Genomic DNA, 2,765 nt, shown 5'->3' with positions numbered 1-2,765 from the left:
ACTTCCGCACTAACAGAACCGTTCTTTTTCCAGGACCCAGGGCCGGTCCAGCAGCACCACTGGCACGGCGAGAAACGCATCTACTCAAGTAGGACAGTTCCTAGTTCTCCCAGAACTCGTCGGCTTTTCCGCCTTTCCTGGGTCCTATCCAATCATCTCGAAGGTAGCAATCTTGTCACGAAAAGAGAAAGTAACGCATCTATTGAGAGTATAACTCCTGAAAATACCCGCACTTACTGAAAAGCTGCGGAAATCCGACATAGGACACACAGTTTCCAGCCGACCTTAAGGGCTAGGAACCGGAAACGTGTCATTAGCGCGCGGCTGTTTGGAATGTGGTATCCGAGACGTTAATCCCGGGTGTCGGCTCTGAGCAGATGGATCGGTACCTGCTGCTGGTGATCTGGGGGGAAGGCAAAGTTCTGTCGGCGGCCAGTGGGGAGACGCAGCTCGGACCAGGAACGCCGTGGGTTGGGGGCACCGAAAAGCAACCCGGTAAGCGCTGGGCTAAGAAAGGGCGGGAACAGCTTGAGAGGCGGGGAAACTTGAGTTTGTGGTCAAGTTCTGTTTGAGTTGTTCCAGAAAGCTACGAGTCAGTCTGGATAGATTTAATAAGGGATGAAAAAGTGTCATCATCTCCATGGAAAACTAGGGACGAATTTGTGGTTGCAAGATGCCAGTGATCGGAAGTTACTGGCACGGTAAAAATGTAACTGATGAAATTCGTCATGCTTTGGTTTTGAGCATTCTGCTGTTTGGAAATTAATGCACTCACTAAGTATGTCTACCGCAATAAAATTTCAACTGGATACATTCCGTGCACTTTAGTAAAGGAAGTTCTGCTGGTTGGTAGGGCATGCTTTCCTTAACTATTGCTATCTCCGTGTTCCAAATGCAGGTAATGCAGGAAAGAGTAAGATGGAACAGGGTGTTGCTCTCCTAGACTTTCCATTCTCATGGGAGGAGACAGCCCACAAAGTTAGTTCAGAAACAAACATAAATATAAAACAATTTAAACTGTTTGCGATTGCGCTGGTTTTTGGTGCTCCTGTCTAGACTCTGTATGAGCATTTTGTGAAGGAAGTATCTGGGATAGGTTTCCCTCCTTTCTTGTACTCTTGGAGTAGTTTTGGATTTGTGTTAAGAAGCTGGCATGTGCAAATCAGGAACTTTCTATCCTATTTTCTCTGTGCTGCTTTAGGTTTCCTGTAGCAAAACTCAACCAGATCTTGGGTAGCATGTAGTTTTTATGTGCAACATATTGAGAGTCTTGAGAGTCTCTGGCAGTGAACTTGGAGTAAGCCCAGATTATGAACTCATTCTATTAGTCTGTCTTTTGTTTTTCAGACTTAACAGCAGCTGCAAATGTTTATCACCTCCTGAAAAGGAGCATTAGTGCTTCAATTAATCCAGAAGATAGCACTTTCCCTGGTAAGTATAATGTTTTGTTGTTAGTTGCAGGCAAAGTGGCTCCCACTCATGGCGACCTTATGATTGTGATGCTGAACAGTGCATGGTGCTGTGCCATCTTCAAGGACCCCTAGTGGCATGGGGGTCGAGTCGGCCCCGATTCATAGCGACCCTTCCTGGGGTTTCCAAGGCAGTATCACTACAGAAGTAGATTGCCCCATCTTCCTTCCAAGGAGTGGCTGGTGGGTTTGAACTGCCAGCCTTCTGGTTAGCAGTCAAGTGCCTTAGGCACTATGCTACCAGAGCTCCTGCTTGAATGTTAGAAAGTTGTTATGAAAAGTGCTCTAGAACCTCATCTTGAGTTTCTTTTTTCCCATTATGAAATTTACCTACCCTTCTTTGGATGCAGATAAAATAGGGAAATGTGTCAATATTGACAGATTTATAATTATATATAATTATAACAATTTATATTATTGTTGCTCTTTCACCCACTTTCCTATTAATTTATTTCTATCTTTATTTCTTACTCATTCTCTTAAAAGTATTCAATAATTGTTAAACACAGTGGGCTTTACACAATTCTTACTTGCTTTGACACTTTTGAAATACCTAATCTCTGTTGGCATTATACAAATCCATCTAGTTACTTCTTTAATAGTTGTCTTCTCTCTTATGTCCTTGCCTTGTGCTCTATCTGAGAATGTCCTTCAAAGACTCAGAAAATGGAGATGCCCAAACAGACCAGTCTCTGTAAGCTGAAGGAAGTATCTGGAAAGGCCCAGAGGAGTGTGCTCATTTTGATAACTTTGTTCTCATGACTATATAGCCAGTTGCTTTCTGTCTTGTTATTTCATTAGAGAACCTCTTGCCTCTTGATTTTAAGCATCATCTTTGAGAAGTTATTTCTAATATAAACTATGCATGTCAGCCTTGCCAGATGGAACACACAGGAATCAAATTGACTACATCTATGGAAAGAGGTGATAGAGAAGTTCAATATCAGTCAAAACAAGGCCAGAAACTGACTGTGGAACAGACTGTCAATTGCTCATACGTGTGTTCAAGATGAAGCTGAAGCAAATTAAAATTTAAGTGCACACGGGAGCCAAAATATGGCTTTGAGTATATTCTACCTGAATTTGAAGACCATCTGATGCATTAAACACAAGTGAGAGAAGACCAGACTAATTGTGGGATAACATTAAGAACATCATACATAAAGAAAGCAAAACGTCATTAAAAAGACAGGAAATAAACAACCTAGATGTCCAACAACTGAGGAATGGATAACCAAACTTTGGTACATTCACACAATGGAATACTATGCAACGCTAAAGAATAATGTAGAATCT

General features: G+C 42.2%; 1 protein-coding gene across 1 annotated transcript in view; it reads left to right on the top strand.

Moving 5' to 3' along the window:
* Window positions 1–377: 377 nt before the first annotated feature.
* Window positions 378–2,765, top strand: part of LOC103202070 (MDM2 binding protein) — a gene marked incomplete at its 3' end in the record, with an annotated part of 94,999 nt that continues 92,611 nt past the window's right edge. Inside the window, exons 1-2 of the mRNA XM_007946862.1 lie at window positions 378–495; window positions 1,348–1,431. Coding sequence (XP_007945053.1) covers window positions 378–495; window positions 1,348–1,431 — 202 coding nt within the window. The remainder of the gene's footprint in view (window positions 496–1,347; window positions 1,432–2,765) is intronic.

Source organism: Orycteropus afer, unplaced genomic scaffold, assembly GCF_000298275.1.
Source record: "Orycteropus afer afer isolate SDZICR_OR568_19922 unplaced genomic scaffold, OryAfe1.0 scaffold00173, whole genome shotgun sequence".
In the NCBI taxonomy this organism is placed as follows: Eukaryota; Metazoa; Chordata; class Mammalia; order Tubulidentata; family Orycteropodidae; genus Orycteropus; species Orycteropus afer.
The sequence above is the reverse complement of the archived record's forward strand: the minus strand, read 5'-3'. Positions and strand labels throughout refer to the sequence as shown.